Genomic DNA, 17,568 nt, shown 5'->3' with positions numbered 1-17,568 from the left:
TTTTATTTTTAATATTATGAGCTAATCACTCTGTGGTCTCATATATACAATCATATATGTCCTTAACCTGAACATTCTTAAGAACAGGTCGGATAGGGGAAATTGATCCTTTATGCTGGAAAGATGATATCCTTAATACATTTGGAAATGGGATCAGAGTGAAAGCAGCTCTTCTCATAAAATGTTTAGTGAAGACAGGATAATATATCTTACCTAAAATTCAGCTCAGTTCAGTATACATTTAGATGCCAATAAGACTTTACAAACCAAACATCTTTAGTATTGATTTTCTGTCTCAAGGAGTTAATGACCTTCATAGCCTGTAGAGATTTAGTTGAAGAAATCCAAACTAGGCCACTGCTTGTTTGTTATGGATTTGGTAATGGAATTACTTTGATCAGAAGCAGGAACTGGATGGGGCCAGTAGTGGCTGTCTGTGACATTTCCTGTAACGGAGGGGCCTCTAGTTCCCACTGAGTGTGTCCTTCCAGCACCCTTGGTCCCTGGCCCATTCCAGCCTGCATGTCTCACGCACAGCCGCCTGCCCAGTATCATCACTCATGGATGCCAACCACTCATGGGCTTATTTCTATCTTCCCATTTTGTTCCCTCTTCTGTTGTCCTCCTTTTAATATAATGGCACTACCAGTTCACATTGCTCTTCCTGCCAGCAAAAGGGTCTGCATTGGGGTTGAAACATTTGAGCCAACATGGCTTCCCATATCCACTGGCTGCGTGCTCTTGGGTAGAGATGTGGGGCGATGGGAAGGGGCCTTGAGTGGGAACTGGACCCTATTTAATTCCTTTCTCCATTCTGAAATTTTTACAGAGGTTATAGTTGATAAGGTAAGTTTTAGACCCCCATCATTAAGATGACTTCTGGTGATTTATAGTCTGGGAAAGAGATAGCTGAAGAAGTAAGTCAAAAATCCTTTGAAACTATTTTGCATCAATATCCACTTAATGAACAGGAAACAGTTTTTAACTACATAAATGGTTCCTTTTACAAATAATGTCCTAAATGAGATTATTTGTTAAAAGAATGTGGAATAGAATTGGTTACTTGTTAAATGCCTATGGAAGCATTTGTGGACCTGGGCTTAATTTGAAAAAGATTTAACTGAGGACTTAATAGCAGTATTTTTATAAAGGAACAATTTGGAAACAATATTGTGCTTTAGGTTTATTTAAATAATAATTGATCTGTTTTATTCTAAAGGCTGTGCTAACTTTGTTATTAAAATCCAGCCATAAATAAGGAGAAATGAACATTGTTGCCATTTTTTAACAATATTTTCTCTCTTCCTTCTTTCCCATCACCTTTTGCTTTTGTTCTCATGTTTTTGGTTGTGGCTCTTCCTGTCCGTCCTCCTCATCCCACCTTTGCCTGTCACACCTGTCACTCCATCCCACCCCCGTCTTAGCATGGCAAGGCACTGACCTGATGCATAATCACGTCTTGGCTGATGATGACCAATCAAGTCTAGACTCCTTGGGTCGTCGCAGTAGCCTTTCTCGTTTGGAGCCTTCAGACCTCTCGGAAGACTCTGACTATGACAGTATATGGACAGCCCATAGTTACAGAATGGGTTCTACATCTCGTAAGAGCTGTTGCTCATATATCTCTCACCAGAACTAATGCACTTCTGAGCTTTCTTAACAAATGCTTGTTGTATCGCAGCCTGCTTTTCTTAGATGTTTTCTTGCTGTTCCTTGTCTCTTTTATGTGATATTTTAACAACTTTTGAGAGCATTTCTGATATTTCCCATTGTACTTTGTGGAGGCTTAATTGCCAATTCGAGTATCCATTTGAAGTTACTCACTGTTGAAGGAGATGGTGAATTCACACAGCCAATATACCTAAGGTTCCTTTCTCAGTGGGTAGTGGTGGTTTTATAGCCCTAAACGGTTTGTTTTTTTTAATTCTCAGTGTAGCAACTGTCTCATTTCTTTTTGGATACAGCTATATGAACACTTTTATATTTTATACTGAAACCATACAGGTTTGTGATCTAAGTGCCAGTAACATGGAGGAGACTCTGGCCTTATATATAGTGATCTAAATTTTTTATGTACAATAGACACACTGATCAAGTCATTGTGGAGAGGGAAGAAGAAAAAAGCATGCAACACAATTACTCTGAGTGCAGCTCAGACAGTGTGTTCTGAGGACTCCTCAGGGCACTTGGTAACCATGAAGAGCCATGTGTTGGTGTGGTCTTTGGGCCTTGGAAGCACAGAAGAGCTTGTCCGCACACCCAGCTCTGTGCTTGTCAGTGTGCCACATATGCTCTTCTCTGTGCTCCTCATTTGCCCGTGGGTGGGAGTTTTCCTCTCCAAAGGCCAAATTATTGCCAGAGTTCAGACACTGTCATTATCACACCAAACTTTCCTTAATTGGAGTAATTTCTCTTAAATGGCACTTAGCAAGCCTGTACCACTCTACCGAAGGTTTAAAGTCCAAACTCTGAAGCATTGAGCCTCTGAAAGTGTAGATTAGACTGCTTTCAGAGAGGCATTTTGTATACTTAAAAAGGCTAGTGCTTTGGCTTCAGTCACAGCCTGGCTTCACCCTGACATCCATACTTATACTGCCTGTGATGGACACATTGTTTGTTTTCAGCACTTAGCTTCAGTGAAACTCCATTTACAGCAACCCTGTCCTATGTAACCCTCATCCTTGATTGTAATGGGGTATCTGAGTCTGTTGAAGACTTACGAGTTGCCATGTAACTCACTTACTAGGAAATCTCAGTTTGGGGAGGACTCCCCCACTTTCCTGGGATTTGTTGTAAGGAGATTTCACTGGCCTCACTCAAGACTAATTTCTGCTTCAAAAAGAACTGAATGTGACATGTTGCATTCAGTTGTAGCATCCAAATCCACATCTGGTCATGGCTAGAGGGGAAGAACTGTGTTCTTTCCTATGCATGCACGCTATATCTGATGTTAAAATGGAACCTTAAGGTTGTGTTTTAAGTACTCATTGAAACCAGCTTCAGAAAACAAGATGCCATAACAAACTGGGAATAACATGTTTTCCTTTCTTCAGGGTGGCTGTAATTCCAGGTGGCTGTGAATTCTCTCTTCCCTCACCATACCTCCTTCCCCAACCCATGTATTCAGTGTTCTGATCTTGTTTGCACAGAGACAACTCTGATGCACTATGTCATTGTTTCCTGGGAGCTGGGTCCTGTTGCTCACAAGCCCAGAGGTGCTAGTGAACTCCCGGCAGTAGCATATTGCTTAGAAAGTCGGACAGCTTCAGTACTGCATGCAATGGGGTCATTGGGAAAACTGATAATTCCACATATCTGTCTGTTTTCAAGCTTATGACATCTGGAGAGTTCATATTTTTATATCAATTAATATAAATGAGAAATTTGAGGAGCAATCTTTTAAAATTAAAGCCCAGTATTAACCCACAATAGAGATGGGGTTTATATATGTTAGGCCAAATAGCAAATGGAATTTTTGGAAAGCTATACTACAAAGTTCATATGCTCACTCAATATCATGCAAGGAGTTTAGAAGCAATTTTGTTTTATATTACATAGAGTAGTCACCTTTTCTGATATTAATAGAACATCTCTTTGTTTGCTTTGAGACTATAATAATTGGTGCATTGGCCTCAATGCCTTTGCCATGCCTTAGTAAACTTGGGTTGCCTATGTCATGTGCTGAATATACCACAGCATTGAAGTACAGTTGCTGCACTTGGATTTTTCTGCAACACTAAGTATCATTTGGGTTGTCTTAATGAGACATTTTCATTTTCTATACACCGAAGTTTTGACACTTTCCCATCATTCCTTTTGTACTAGTTTAAAGCCATTTTGACGATGATTTTTGTTGATGCTAAGATCATTGCACAATAACAACCTGGCTTTTTGTTTGTTTGGATTTGTTTGGAATGTCTGGCACCATTAGCTCTTGTGATCTGGTTGGAAGTATTAGTGCCACAGACCTGAAAACAGTTCTTGTGTGGCAGTGGTGATAAGGCGTCCAAAGGGCCGTGTTTCTACTTCTGTGGAACTTTAGTCATGCTGAAATAGTATTTTATGTTTATACAATTCTGTAATATCTATGTGTACAGTTAGTATTATAATGAAAGGATGAAGAATCTGAACTAGAAGGTAGGTTTAAGCCATTATCAGGCCCTTTGCAAATGGCCTAAATGGTGTTCCCATTGAATTAACACTTGCCACAAATATATAAGCTATATTAATTGTGTTTTGCATAAAATTGCCAAAACACAGTAATGTGTATATAGTGGTATAAGAACTGGAAAAATTTATATATTGTGCTTTTTATCTGTGAATGGGAAAGCCATTTTTAGTGGGTGACTGCCCTTTGAAGACTCAGTTGGATGTATACCTGAATGTTGCATTGTATTGTACAGTATCATATTATTGTTTGTGGTTGCATATGGCAATGAAGTGTTTGTTTTATAAAAAAAGACATCTGTTATGTACAGTTGAAATAAATTTTGCATTTGCTAGCCTGTGGCTTTTAATATTTGTTACGGGGGGAGGGGGAGTAGCATAGTTTGCAGTTTAATATGATTTGGCTGTTCTCCTGAAGGCAGGCCAGGCAATAGAACACTTTCTATCTGCCTTGATAGAGAAGCTTGCACTTTCTTAGGTTAAATATGTTCTAAACAATACAAGGTTACTCCTTGTACATTTTTATTTCATCTATTTTCCTTTAATTTTTTTTAACAAGCTTTCAATCACTAGAAGGTATGTCTTCAGAATGAAGCATCTCGTTTTTGTTTTTTGGGGGGGGTGTGTGCGCGCGCACATAAATAGATAAAAAACCCAACTTTAATGTTTTCTTATTTAGACTAAGGTCAGTTTTTATTTTTGTTTTTTTAAAGTGCATGCCCAGTTTACTAGGAAAAGCAGAATAAGAGAAAAGGAAAAGAAATACCTGTGCCAGCGTGGCGCTAGGACAAGGCGCAAACTATGAACAAACGCAAATCATTCTCTAAAGAGAATCCTCGTATTTCCATTTCCTAAGAAAAATAAATTAGACTTATAGCCATAAATAGCAAAGCAGCCTTTTGGAGAGATTTTATTAAGTAGATTTTTTAAAGTGTAATATTTTGCTTCATTCTGAAATTTATCTCAATTTCAATTGAGTGTAAATAGATGCAGATATTAGAAATACTAAGAGTTTAAGAAGTGAGTTTTGCTACAAATATACTAGATTGCTGGCCAGATAGGCAGATGGTCTTTTCTGATAAACTATTTCTAGGCTTTTGGTGGAGGCCAACTCTCATTTGTACACACACACACACCGTGCTCATGCCTTGGATTTCACAGTCGTGTGTTGTTAGATTAGACACAGAAATTGTGTTCTAACAACTAAGTCAGATCAGGCACCAAAGTAGTGTTCTGACAACCAAGACAAGCGTGCCTGGGGCAAGTCATCTGCCTATAAAATGGAAGTATTCAATCAATCTGTGTTTCTCAAATAAAAACCCATAGTTCTCTGGGGTTCTCTGAATGTTTTAGGGGGCAGGTTTTTAAGCTCTAGGGTTCTGTGACAACTTTAGAGAGCAGGGTTCTAAGTGTGTCTCCAGCTTCTGGATCACACCTCTGAGTTCCCCCCAGGGGCCCCAGTGCCTACTGTCTCTCCAGCTGTGTGGTGCAGAGTGACCCCTGCTGGTGACTGTGGGGAACTGTCATTACCTGTTTGCAGCCATTGGCGGCTGGATCCCAAGCATGTACAGACCTGTTCTTGCAGTCCTCAAGTTTGGGAAAAGCTGGATTGGTGCTAAGTATAAATTATTGTTTCTTTACATTTACTCCCATATTGAACAACAAAACCAACCAGCATTTGTGTGTGTGTGTGTTTATAGACAGGATTTGAGGTTAGTCGAGGACTCGTCAGATTGTTACCCAGAAAACCGCAAAACGTTAATGCTGAAGAAAAAGAGTTCAGCACTCAGACAGATTTAGGAATTGCTGAATTAAACTTCAACAGGTATTTCTACTGCAAACCTCCTGAAAACCTTAACAATGTTACATGTGCCCTGTGAATCTCTAAGAAGTGGCTGTATAGCATTCAGCATTTTCCAAAATGATGTGTTGCAGAAACCCATTATCTCCTGTAAAACACAGATTTTGGGAAACACAGATCTTGAGTGTACTAGAACCATCATGAACTTGTTCATCTGTGTCTCAGACCTTTTAGAGGATTTTTAAATAAAGCGATAGAACATTTTTGGTAGTTTTGCTGTTAAATTGTTTTTCCAACCTAAGTAATTCAGGCAAAACATGCTGCGATGATACCTCTGAAAATACTTCAGTAATCTTTGAGGTAACGTGTTAAATCTGTTTACTTTCTAAAACTTTGTTCTTAAAGAAATAGTCACCTTATAAACCTGGCTGGAGAATATCTATCGCTTAGTGGTTTTGTTGAAAGACCTAACATTTTTTCAGTCATTTTTAAAAAATATGTTATATTGTAACTAGGCAGGTTATTAGGCTCCTATGGGTTTCTATGCCGGAAATAAATAATCTTCATTAACAAGCCTTCTAGCTCACCATCAAATCCATAAATGACATTTTTTTATATTGGCACATCTCAGGAATCAAGCAGTTTAGTACATCTGTCTATAGTATTTTCAACTTAACTTTCTTTTGTCTTTCTTAGATATTTTTTATTGCCTTTTAGAGAGAGAGGAAAGGAGAGGGAGAGAGAAAAACATTGATGTGAGTGAGAGGGGAACATTGATTGGCTGCCTCCTGCACACCCCACACCGGGAATCAAGCCCATAAACCAGGCATGTGCCCCAGCGGGGAATCGAACTGGCAACCTTTTGATGCACAGGATGATGCCAACCAACTGAAGTACGCTGGTCAGGGCTCAGACTTAACATTTTTGTAATAGTTGAATTCTTCTTGTGTGCTTTTAAGTGTATTTAAAATAAGAACCATGTCACGCATGTATACAACTGTTATACCAGTTCTTACAGATTTTAGTTTCTCTGATTTAGTTATGTTACATAACAGAATTTAAGGCTTTTATCTTTATAGATTCATCTGGCAAAATATTTATAAAATGTAATTTTTAAATTAATCCTCAGAACAGCTGTATAGAGGTGGTTAGTTTTGTTCTTGTATTTTACCAATAATGGAATTGCAGCTCAGTGGTTGAGGGGCCTGAGTTTATTGACGACTCCCACAGATGGGGTGTGAGTGTGAGTTCAGGTAATCCCGACCCCTCTGCAGGACAGATGACTGCTGTCTGACCCTCTTTACAAAGTGGATACCCCTTGTGATTCTATTTTATGTTATTTGAACATTTTAATACTGCAAATATAGTGTAAATAGGTTGCCTAGGAAGCTAGAAGGTGCAAAAATAATTGAAATGTGTAGAATTTAATATTCCCTCAAGTGCTGTTATACAGAACATTTTCAACCTCTTGTCTCCTTAATCCATTTGAAGAAATGTTGTATTACAAACTGAATGTGACAGATACATAATTGATAACTTTTTTGATTTGACTGTAACACAGTCAACAACTGTTTGGACTCAAAGCAGGTACCAGTTGAAAAATTTATGAGCCATTTAAATTGTCTGATGTCATCAGTTTGCTTCTCTCCACAGTGCAAATTAAATTTATTTTCTACATATCTGAATCTATGAATCCTTTTCTCTTTTTCTAGGAAAATAGCACATGAATTAACTTCCTTATAAAAACGCGGGTAACATTTACATTTGTATCAGAAGCGCAGGATTTTCCTCAGCCTTCAGAATTTTTAAGCTGGCTGGTATTCCTGTATTTTCTCAGTAATTTGTCTCACATACCGGTTTCCTTCTTAAGCAGTATTTCCCCAAGTAGCCCAGATGTCCCAACAGCATTCCCCATTAATCCAGAAGGCGAAGGAGAAGAGAGGCCACAGCCTTTCATGGCGTCATGGCACCTGCAGCAGTCAGTACCCCGGGAGGCGGGTTATTGCCAGCATCATAATGTCTTTAGAGATGTGTTCCTTTCTGAGACCATGTCTTGAAGGACATTACACTCTGTCTAAAAAGTAATTTCCTGGCTGTGCAGGTCACTGTGTGAAGGGTAGAGTGTGGCCTTGAGGGGTATGAGCGAAGCCACGCCTCCCACTGCCTGACAGCGACAAGATCTGCTGGTCCAGGATTTGCAGCGTGGTGGGAATGCCTTTGAAATAGTATTTGACAACCTATGTACAGACATACTCCCATATACCAGCTTTTTAAGGCTTGTGACAAAATTCTAAGTACTGCATTTGATTGTAATAGTAAAGATATTCTTAGTACACATAAAGACCCTTCCCTTTATTGGTGTAAAAAAATACATGCATAGAAGCTTGTGCTGTGTAACATAAAATTGTATTTGCTTACCCAGAGCTTAGTTTTCTTATACTTGAGATAACAAAGGAGGAGGCCAGCATCTCGATTTTGTTCTGTTCTGAACGTTACAGTTTCCCAGCGTGCTTGTATTTGATACCCCTCCCAATCTGTGAGACTGGGACAGAGAAAGCTTTGCAGATGTACAGATGGCAGCAGGGAGAGACTTGGCCAAAGCCCTGAGTCCTTTTACCCGTGGTGTGCCGCCGTGGGAATGATAGAGATACTCTCTGGATGTCAGTAACGTTTTATGAGCCCCCCTCTCATCCAGCCTTGATAGCGATTGTTAATCATGTTCCATTCAGAGGAGTAAAAGCTTACAGCACAATGCTGGTGAAACTGTTCTTTAAAATCAAGCTGTTAAAGCATTGGTCTTGTTCTGAACGTTCCCAGGATACAAGGATGTACAATAAGTGCCATCTTATAATTTGTTGAACTTTTAGGAAGGCAAGTTAAAGATAAACCAGAAAAAACAAAATCAAGCAAGTTAAACCACCATCTGTGTAATTAGCATATATCAACATCAAGTGTGTTTTTTAATGGAGAAATGTTTACTTTATCACAGTACCACTTGCAGGTATTTGTTCTCTTGTAGACTATATCCTTCCTCAAATTTGCATCTCATGTAATTTTTCAAAAATATAAACGATATGTGTTATAGTGTTAGATAGCCTTTAATATTTTCTTTAAGATTTTTTCCCCTTGTATCCTTAAGTAAGATTTGATTTTCCTTTCTCATCTTTTAAAATAAATATTTGGGTTTCTCATTTAATTTTTAAAGTACCTATTTTGTGGCAAACATTCATTGAGATACTGTCCTAGGCACCCTGTTGTGCTTGGGAGTTGGTTAAATGGCATAAACTTCTCTGACATTATGAACCGTTTAACTCCATTTGGAAAAAATGTGTATATTCCAGGGAATGTAGAATAAAGTTTTCATAAAAGAACCAAGTGATAAATTTCACTTTTTCTAAGTTATGTGCCATAATATCTTTTATCTTTAACTGCCACTGTAGAGTTAAGTGTTTTAATTGCCAGTTTTTTAAACATTCATAAACACTCAGCATTATGTACTATATAGACTGACACATCTTTCTGAGATTCCTGGAATATGTCTCAAGGTTTTGTTGATTGGGATATTTATTCCAAAATACCCAGGACACTATGGGCAAAACCTTTAACTTACTACCGGGTTTAATTGATCCATAATGCAGATTTAGAAACTGAAGCTGAATAAATTAGAAAAAGGCTGTTTCCTTTCGTCTATAATGCTTTAGGCATGAAGAAGACTGGGTTCAGTAGACTGAGGTAAAGAAAACTGGCAAAAGTTGCCTTTCCCTCTTTTATCCAGAAACTAATTTTTTTAATGTATAATCTCTGGAATTTAATGTTAATATTTAAATAGTGTTGTATAGTGAGATTCTTTTTAGTTTTGCTGTGGTATTAACCTGTGGGATTTTTTTGTGTTTTTTTAACGATGATAGGTTCACGTAAAGAATCTGCACCACAAGTTTTGCTTCCAGAAGAAGAAAAAATTATAGTTGAAGAAACTAAAAGCAATGGTCAGACAGTGATAGAAGAAAAGTAAGACGTATTCCAGTATCTTAAAGCAGGCATGCGGGTGTGCGCAGGAGGGGGGGTGTGGAGGGGCGTGGATGGTTGTGTGGAGCAGAGGGTGAGGGTCGGTGGGGAGGGGAAGAGTGGAGTCTTGGCCTCAGGAAATGCCAGGAGGGCTGGGTATGACTTCAGAAGCTACTGCTTTGTGTCCTCATGGACCGGAGTTAACATTGACTAGGCTCCGACTTCCCGTCGGAAGGAGTTGCGTGCTCTGAGGTCTGTGAGTTTAGGTGCTCGAGAGGGCGGCCGAGCAGCCGTGTATTTCGCCTGCCGCCGCCCTGTCTCCGGGCGGAGTGCTTCATTCCTTTCTCTCTTCTAGGAGTCTTGTTGACACTGTCTATGCATTGAAGGACGAAGTCCAAGAATTAAGACAGGTGAGTCATCATCAGTTTCTGTTTCTTTTAAATATGTTTTTATTGATTTCAGATAAAGGAACTTGAGGGGGGGAGAGAGAGAGAGAAACATCAATGATGAGAGAATCGTCCACCAGCTGCCTCCTGTGCGCCCCCTGCTGGGGGTCGAGCCAACCCAGGCATAATCAGTTTTTTAATCTTTTTTTTTTTTAATGGGGGAAAAGAGGAAAACACTATATCGAAAATGAAGCCAGTTGTCCTTAAGCAAAATAATACAGAAAAGATCCTGGCCTGAATGGTTGAGTGTCATCCCATGCACCTAAAGGTTGTTGGTTCAATCCCTTGTTTGGGGCACATACAGAAGGCAACTGATAAATATTTCTCTCTCACATCGATGTGCTCCCCCCCCCGCCATTCCTCTCCGTAAGGGTATCCTCATCGTTTCAAATATCTAAAATACCATCTAATTAAAAGTTTTATTAACTACTGTGACTATTCTCTTTTTAGTGTAACACATGGATCTTGTTCTTGAGAAACCAAAACAAGTCAGTTAGACGAAGCATATTTTGTGTATGTATATTATTTATATAAATGGCTTCGGTCTCCAAGGAGGGAGTAGTAAGTGTTGCCTCACAAGCCAGGAGGTTAGAGGGGAGGCCGAGGAGAAGTGGGAGCGCAGTGTGGTCTGGGGTTGGGCACGTGCTCAGAGCTGCCTCTCAGCCACCATCAGCAGTGTCTCAGGCAGCTTCCAAGTCCTTTTCTTCCTCTGAGGGCTTTGGATTTGTGCCTCACCCTTGGCAGTGGGATGTATCTTTGTGTGTGCACCTTCCCTGTGCAGAGGTGTGACTGGGTGCAAACTGGATGGAAGTAGGTGCTTATATTCATTTGGTTGCTGTTACTTCCATCCCTACATAACTCTCTAAGATCTTTACAAGATGTGAAAAGTAGGGGGGATGCGAGTTGTTGCTTTTGCTATTTCCAGCCTTTTTCTTAGAGTTATATCATAGAGATTCTCTCCAATAGTAGGAACTTAAATTGTAGGAGACAATGGGACTGTTATCTTCATTTGTGATTTGTCTTGGCCCCCAGGAGCACCTGTGTGGTAAGGAGCCCCAAGTGTCTATTTGCACATTTGGGCAGTCCTCTTGAATACTCCCATGACCACAGCACAGGGCAGATTTCGGCCTGGGATTTTTCTTTTAAAAAAAAATATTTTGATTGATTTTTAGAGAGAGAGAAAGGGATAGGGAGAGAGAAAGAGAAACATCAATGTAAGAGCAGAACATCGATCAGCTGCCTCCTGCACACCTCCTGCTGGGGATCGTGCCCACAACCCGGATATGTGCCCTGACCGGGAATTCAACTGGCAGCCTTTTGGTTCATGGGACTACACTCAACTAATTGAGCCACGCCTGCCAGGGCTAGCCCAGGATTTCAGTTGGCGAGGCCCGCAAGTCTCCTGGGTAGAATAAAGTCCTCTCCAGAGCTCTGCACAGTTAGTATCCTGTCTGCTTCATTTACAGGATAACAAGAAGATGAAGAAATCTCTGGAGGAAGAGCAGAGAGCCCGCAAAGACCTGGAAAAGCTGGTGAGAAGAGTTCTAAAGAACATGAACGACCCTGCCTGGGATGAGACCAACCTCTAAGGAATGTCCTTGGCTCTATCTTGAAGACCAGTTACGAGACCAAGCTAGGAACCCCATGACCCAGCCGATGTGACATTCAGGACCAGGGGGAGGGCTGATGGAGATCCTCTTGCTTCCTGTGCATACAAAAGCTGGAGTTTACGAGAATAGCAACAGTCACATTGTTTCTGAAGAATCCAAACATGAGGTATAGACACTGAGGGCATACTGCATTAATCTTACTCTGGTAACATCTCAATTACCTCATTTTGCAATAAGTGCAGTGACTCACTACAAATCCTGGTCTTTTAGGCCCTTGTTGAATCTATATAAGTATATATACGTGTTCCTTGTAAATACCCCATTTTGAATGCATACCCATGATTGTTGTTTCTGGGCTGACACCTGTGCTAGGACTTCTTCCCACTAACCTTTCTGGTCCCCTGACCTAGAAGTCGTGTTTCGGCTCGCAGGAAAACAGAGACCCAGAGGGGCCAGGGCGGCTTTTGGTAGATGCCTGTTTCTCCACCACCGTAGTCTCCACAGTGCTCTGAAAGTACTTCCCACTTTGGTTGCCTAATAATTTAACCTTATTTATAGCTGCAAAGACACTTGAATGCCATTTGAAAGTCTTCTGTTAAAGCAGTATTGATGTCACCAACATGGGTGGCTCCGATGCCACACTCTGGCTGATTGAGGGTCTGGCCTCAGCCAGGACTCCAAGGAAATCCCACACGCACCACCACGTCCAGCTGCAGGCGCACCCTCTTTTCTGCTTCGTGTGAATCCTGTGATCATCAGTCTTCACTGACCTGGCGACATCATTCAGACTTATATGTGGGCTAGTTTAATAACTTGACAAAGTGCACTGTTTCATTCTCCCTCAAGAGACAGCTTCCCTAGAACCTGTAAATAAAATGTCTTGTTATGTATCTGCAGCCGTGAGGGCGAGTCGAGGTGGTGCTGGGGGCTGCCGTGGATGGGCAGGATTTCTGTGTCAGGCCAGCGTGCGCCCTGAGCTCTGTGCTACCATCAGGGTGCAGCAAGCATTACGGCAGTGCTCACTGGGAGAGGAATAAGCAATATCCACCTTAAATTCCACCTGAGGAATGACAGTTTTGGTGTGGGCCCATTCCTTCCGTCTCCAGACTGCAGAGCAGATGGAGGGGGAAGCCGGTCCTCGCCTGGCTCCACTGACATCTGGGCCAGGGCCTCTCGGAGCCTCAGCAGCCCCTGGGCAGGAAGCCCCAGCCTTGGAGATAGGATCACAGTGTCACAGGGACCGTGCTTTCCGTTTCCTTCTTCTAAAGAGGTTGTTTTAAAGTGAGATGACTTCTTCATGGAACAAGTGTTAATCTTTAAAAAGCAAAATCACAGCACTGTGCATTGAGACTTCTCAGAAATACCCATTGGGCATCAGCTGTGACCTTTTGTGATTTTCTATCTATTTATTGGTCAAGCGACCCTGTAATTGCATCAGAATCTTTGATGCCTGTGAACCGGGCAACTTTGGAACTAGTTGGTTTTCTGGTTGTCCATGGTTCTTGTTCCATGCCCTTGCTAATCAGTCCCTATGCCCGCCCGTCTTCCCCTGGAGGGCAGTTACTTGAGCCGGCCCCCTCCGGGCTGCAAGCTCAGCAGGTGTGTCCTGGGCCCAGCATTGACCTGCCCACACTTGACCTTTCAACTAGAATTGCCAATTTTCTGTACTTAGCATTTGTTCATTAGTGCTAGGACTAGAAAAGATTGTCTTTTTTTTTTTTTTTGCAAGCCCTATTTTTACAGTAGTATTTTTTTGGTGATGCATAAGACATTGCAGTGAAAAATAATTAAATTTGAGTGTACCGGAGTTTGCTGTCTTTAAGCAAATTTTAACTCAGGAACAACATTCATCACCTGATCTCTCTACCACTTCGCGATGAGCAACATTGCTGTCAGCATCCCGGATGGGTCTCTTACAGAACCTGCCTTAACTGTTGATTAAAGCGACAAGTGCGACCACTTGTGTTGCGACCACTTGTGTTTTCCCTGTCTTTTCCCCTGATGGGGTGATGGTTGAAATGCCCGTGTGATGCATTACCTTTCTTCCCTAGGATCCAATATTTTACCAAACATTTTAGGGAGCAGAGAAAATGCATCTGAGAGCAATTCTTTCTACAAACCTGCCCTATTTTATAAACAGACTGATACGTTTCTCCATGTGACCTTCTGAGGGGCTGGGAGTTGATGGGAACGGTAGAAAGTGGCACTGTTTACCCGAAGGGTTACTTCTCCACTCTCACCTTTCATGGTCAAGGAGACGAAGCCATTCCTGTCCTGACATGTGAAGCACTTTTATTTCCCCACGATACTGAGATGTGGCATCGGAAGCTCTGTCCACTGTGCTTGTGGAGTGTGCCTGTCGAAGTGTGCCAGGGCATCCGAGCGTCGAAAACCTCCCGGCTTTGTGTGGACTTCCTGCTGTCCCTCACTTCATTTCTCCAGGACACATGGGGTCCCCGTTTACAGCAGTGGGGACACTTCACACAAATGCCGCAGACTGTCCTGGCGCTGACTACTCACGCTACATTGTTGTAATTATTAAACTGATTATTTTTCTTATGTTACAAATATGTCACTTTATTTTCTGTGAGGTGTTTTGTGTGTGGGTGTGTGCGCGCACGTGTGGCCTTTACACTTTTTTGACAGTTTTTTATATTTTTAAATTCTGGGGTGAATTTTTGACATTGGAAAATATGACGTTTGCCTTTAAAATCTAGAGTTTGGGAGTATTTGAAGATACAAGATTAGGAAATTGAACTGACACTGTTAGGTGTGGCCTCCACTTTGTAGTAGAATAATGACTTTCGTCTGGGGAGATGCTCAGTAAACCATGTTGTGGGGTTGAACGAGTGACAGCATTTTTCAAGATTTCGGAGGCCCTTACAGGAATGTCGTGACAACAGAAAGTTGCTTGTCTGTTACCAGCCTTTTCCGACACCCTCCAGGCAGGGCCTCCCTGGCCAGCTAGGAGGACTGGAAAACAGTGGTCAGGGAAGGAAACAGCCACGAGTTAAACTGCCAAGCTGGGAGTGCGTAGAAAGTTCTCCTTCCCTCTCAGAGTTTCTGCCCTTCAGCCTCGGGAGTGGAGCTGTAGCACTGCCATCTCAGCCACTGTGGTTTCCGTCAGATAACTTAGTAACCACTGTCTGTCCTCTTTGTACCAGGTTTTCAGGAGGTAAATGGTTTGTGTATCTTGCAGAAAAGCCGGTCTGTCCTCATGCTGGTATAACTTGCATCTGTGTGGTGGTTCACATTTTTCACAGCCCTCTAATATTCCCTCTAACCCTCCAGAAGGCAGGCCTGCCAAGGTGGTGAGGACGGATAGCCAGGCCACCCTGCAGCTGTGAAGGACAGTGCTTCCCAGTTGAGAGCTCTGCCTGGGACAAGGGAGCCTGAGGCTGGAAGCCTGGGTCCCCGCTGGGTGTGGGGTGATGGGGTGTCTCTGGAAGGGCTTTCTGAGTTCAAGATGAAGCAGCCTCTGCCCAGTATGTCCATGCACCTGGCTCTGCTCTCAGCCATACAGGGTAGAGTGACTGTAGGCCGAGGGGCGTGCCTGGCTGCCGAGAACCCAAATGCAGCTGGTATCCAGAGTTTAGAGGATTCCCATTTCCAGCTAAAATGAGTAGGCATTAAAAAAATCACTTGTGTTGAATTGCATTGTGAATAGAATTCATGGTACATTGGACACCTCTAATTTGAATTGTTTGTCTTATGGGGAGCAGTTTAGGCATTCATTTTTTTTTGCTAGCCTTTAGTTATAAGATAACCTGCTCATAGGGAAGATACAAGTTACACAAGGATATGAAGTGAAAAGCGGTATTTCCCTCCCAATATCCTCTCCTTCCACAAAAGTAACCAGTGTGATGTGTCTTATCTATTCTTTGTTCATTTGGGCAAATGCAAATATATGTATTTGTGTCTACAATATCATTCCCCACAAATGAGGTCTACTTCTCAAACTTGCCTTTTTAAAAAACCCATGTGGGAAAAATAGTAGATCCCTATACTACATCAAAAAACAAAAATTCCAGGTATATCAAAGACCTACATATGAAAAACAAAACTTGAAAATCTTAGAAGATACAGAATTTTTATGACCTTTTGCTAAGATTGCTTTTTGTTTTTAATATGTCTTAGCTTTCTTTCCATATAAGCACATGTAGGTTGACCCATTGTTTTGACAGCTACATAGATACTTGTTGATTGAATGGATGACAGTTTATTTTGGTCACTTAGGTATTTGGCAGAAGGGCCATTCCTATTGCAGAAATGCTCCACTGCATATGCTAGTCTATGACTGTGCAGCCATTGAGTGTAGCTGTATGATTAATACTAAGCATATATAAAAATGTAATAATGGTCATTACTCTGCAAGAGTCAACATCCAGGCCGCCTCCAGGTCTGTCCTAGAAGAAGTGGTTTACGTTGCAGTCCTGGCCCTGTTACTGCAGGCTGGTGGTCTTTTTGTAAACAAGTTGCATCTACTGGCTTTTAAACATGTTTTTACAAAGCTGCTTAAATTTCACATTTTTCCCTTGGCCACCAAATTACTTCTTTCCCCTCTATAGCTAGACCTCTCAGAAGAGTTGTGTACACTTTCCAGCTCCTGCCCCCCCCACCTGCCTGAGAAGACATGCTGATGTCTGGTGCTCACCAGGTGGCCTTGCTTGTGCTTAGGAAAGGCACAGATTTGTGTACGCAGCCACTCCTCCCTCTTCCTGGTTGGCTCTGCCGCCCAACTGCTCCAGCTGCTCCTAGTGCGGTCCCTGAGCCTGCCTGGCTCCTCCCTGCCCTTGGGACAGTCTGGAAGTCCCCGATGCCTGGTGGACTCGAGTTCCTTTATATCCCAGCTCAGTCCTCCTCTCCCTCCTTCCATGTGGTTACATACACCTGCCTGTGACTCCAAGGATTCCCCTTACCCCTGAAGTGCGGGTGGCATCTGCTTCTCTCCCCATTGTAGCCCCATCCCCTGCTTGCCATGCCTCGGTGGTTGCTTTGCAGCTGCCTGATGACTGAGTGAGCTAAAGGCAGGTCCCCGGGAGAATCTACGTACCTGCAAACGCGCACATTCTCTGTTGCCATAGGGTTCATTCTTCTCGTTTGAGCTTTTTTTGTCTTTACAATTGTCATCTCTGTGATGCTGGAATGTGCACACATAGAATGAGCAGGGCTGTTGTCCTTCCCGTGAGGGCAGGGGCTCCAACTGGCAGATGGCAGGCTGGCCAGGAAGCCCACGTGGCTCTGTCCACATCAGGGAGGGGGGTTAGCAAATCTGTGGGATGGCAGCTCCTAAGCCAGGCCCAGCTTGTCAGCCTTACAGCTGTCTGAGGAGCCAAATGCTGCCCCACTACACCGTCTCTGAACACTGCTCTGATGGTGGCACGGAACAAAACATGTTGCCCCTCTAAAATGTTACCTTCTACATGATTACGTAGGGACGCCTTTTCCGTAACAGTGCCAGATGCTGATCATCTGGGTTCTGCCTGGATGAAATGGATGCTGTTTTAATTTCTTCCTTAGATGCAATATTTAAAGATTT

The 17,568-nt window shown here is 42.1% G+C and overlaps 1 protein-coding gene across 4 annotated transcripts in view; it reads left to right on the top strand.

Annotated features, from left to right (window-relative positions):
- Window positions 1-14,597, top strand: part of ARHGEF7 (Rho guanine nucleotide exchange factor 7) — a 123,764-nt gene extending 109,167 nt beyond the window's left edge. For 3 of the 4 annotated variants that reach the window (XM_087814225.1, XM_087814224.1, XM_016204154.2), the window contains 4 exons: window positions 1,425-1,601; window positions 9,877-9,976; window positions 10,329-10,383; window positions 11,886-14,597. In XM_087814225.1, the coding sequence (XP_087670351.1) occupies window positions 1,425-1,601; window positions 9,877-9,976; window positions 10,329-10,383; window positions 11,886-12,008 (455 nt within the window). In that variant the 3' untranslated portion in view covers window positions 12,009-14,597. The remainder of the gene's footprint in view (window positions 1-1,424; window positions 1,602-9,876; window positions 9,977-10,328; window positions 10,384-11,885) is intronic. The other variant, XM_087814226.1, reaches the window with a different exon arrangement.
- Window positions 14,598-17,568: the final 2,971 nt, after the last annotated feature.

Source organism: Miniopterus natalensis, chromosome 2, assembly GCF_054644295.1.
Source record: "Miniopterus natalensis isolate mMinNat1 chromosome 2, mMinNat1.hap1, whole genome shotgun sequence".
NCBI classification, from domain to species: Eukaryota; Metazoa; Chordata; class Mammalia; order Chiroptera; family Miniopteridae; genus Miniopterus; species Miniopterus natalensis.
The sequence above is the reverse complement of the archived record's forward strand: the minus strand, read 5'-3'. Positions and strand labels throughout refer to the sequence as shown.